Here is a 1,672-nt window from a genome sequence, read left to right as displayed (position 1 = left end):
TCTGCACACGACAAGGTAGAACCGCTTGGTAGGGTTGGCTTAGCTGTCATCTGAACAGAAGCAAGTGTCTAGTCTTTTCCTCTGAGGGGCCTCTGGCAGGCAGGCTACCATCACCACCTTTAGGTTGTTAGTGGAATGCAAGTTGTCGCCCTTCCCACCCTGGGCTTGTCAGCAGCATTCAGTTTACCACCTACGAGGCAGGAGTGTGTTGAACTCACTGTAATGCTCCACACGGAGGCACTTAATGCCAAAGTCTCCTGCTCCCCTGTTGTGTTTTTGCTTTTTCCATTTTGAAACAGCAGCCCACAACTTTGTAGCCCTTTTGAAGCCTGCCATTGGCTTCCTGCTGCTGGGTCACATGCTTTCTCATGGGTTCGTGAAATAATCGATTCCTTGTGTTTTTTTCTTGGGCCCAGGCACCGATGTTTGAACTGGCAGCCTGAGACATGTCCAAGAAACTTCTGAAGACTCTGCGGGACAGGCTACATGAGAGAGCCCTTCTAAACGGCGTCCACAGCCCCTTTCTCTGAGCTGGGGCCAGGTGAGGGGCTTCAGCTCTGCTGAGGACTGCCCTGGCCCGATTCTCTTCCCTCCCTAACTTCAAAGAGGTGGAAAGAGCCATAGGCCTGGGGGCCTGGGCTCAGGCGTCTCCTGGGAAGGGAAGTGGCACTTTCATGCTGAGTGAAAACTGAGAGGAGGCGGCTGTGACTGGAAGCACTTGCCTCATCCCATCCCGGGGCAGGAGCTCACGGAGAGAAAGAGGTGACACCGGAAGAAGAAAGGCAGGAGGAAGAGGATGAGGGCAGCCGGACAGTAATGGCTGCCTCGCCCTCAGCAGATACGAAGGCGGCTTCTTGGTGAGTACCCATGCTCTCGCCTGGCCACCTGTGAAACGGCCAGCCTGATGGTCTTGGTTTTACGCGCCCCACCGCCCCCAACGTTGTATTCTTTTTTTAAAGTCGTTTTATTGAGGGCTCTTCAGCTCTTCTCTCAATCTATACAGACATCCATCGTGTCAAGCACATTTGTACATATGTTGCCATCACCATTTTCAAAACATGTGCTTTCTACTTAGCCCTTGGTTTCAGCTCATTTCTTCCTCTACCCAAACCCTCCCTTCCTCATGAATTCTTGATAATTTATCATTTTTCATGCTTTACACCGACCGCTGTCTCTCTTCGCCCACTTTTCTGTTGTCCATCCCCCTGGGAGGGAGTTATATGAGATCATTGTGATCGGTTCCCCTTTTCTCCCCCCACCTTCCCATTCCCCTCCTGGTATCTCTATTCACATTGTTGGTCCTGTGGGGTTTCTCTGACCTGGATTCCCTGTGTTTCCAGCTTTGATCTGTACCAGTGTACATGCTCTGGTCTAGCAGGATTTGTAAGGTAGAATTGGGGTCAGCATAGTGAGCGGGGGGAGCGTTAAAGAACTAGAGGAAAATTGTATGTTTTGTCTGTGCTATACTACACTCTGACTGGCTCATCTCTTCCTTGTGACCCTTCTGTGAGGGGATGTCCAATTGTCTACAGATGGGCTTTGGGTCTCCACTCTGCCCTCACCCTCATTCACATCGATATGATTTTTTGTTCTGGGTCTTTGTTGCCTGATACTTGATCCCATCGACACCTCATGATCAAACAGGCTGATGTGCCTCTTCCATGTGGGCTTT

General features: G+C 50.8%; 1 protein-coding gene across 1 annotated transcript in view; it reads left to right on the top strand.

Moving 5' to 3' along the window:
• The first annotated feature begins 419 nt into the window (after positions 1 to 419).
• Positions 420 to 1,672, top strand: part of HPS4 (HPS4 biogenesis of lysosomal organelles complex 3 subunit 2) — a 44,324-nt gene continuing 43,071 nt past the window's right edge. Inside the window, exon 1 of the mRNA XM_004715336.2 lies at positions 420 to 857. Coding sequence (XP_004715393.2) covers positions 817 to 857 — 41 coding nt within the window. The 5' untranslated portion in view covers positions 420 to 816. The remainder of the gene's footprint in view (positions 858 to 1,672) is intronic.

This window comes from Echinops telfairi, unplaced genomic scaffold (genome assembly GCF_000313985.2).
Source record: "Echinops telfairi isolate 266 unplaced genomic scaffold, ASM31398v2 ScPeMD7_29;HRSCAF=101, whole genome shotgun sequence".
Classification (NCBI taxonomy): domain Eukaryota; kingdom Metazoa; phylum Chordata; class Mammalia; order Afrosoricida; family Tenrecidae; genus Echinops; species Echinops telfairi.
This window is presented reverse-complemented; position numbering and strand designations above follow the sequence as displayed.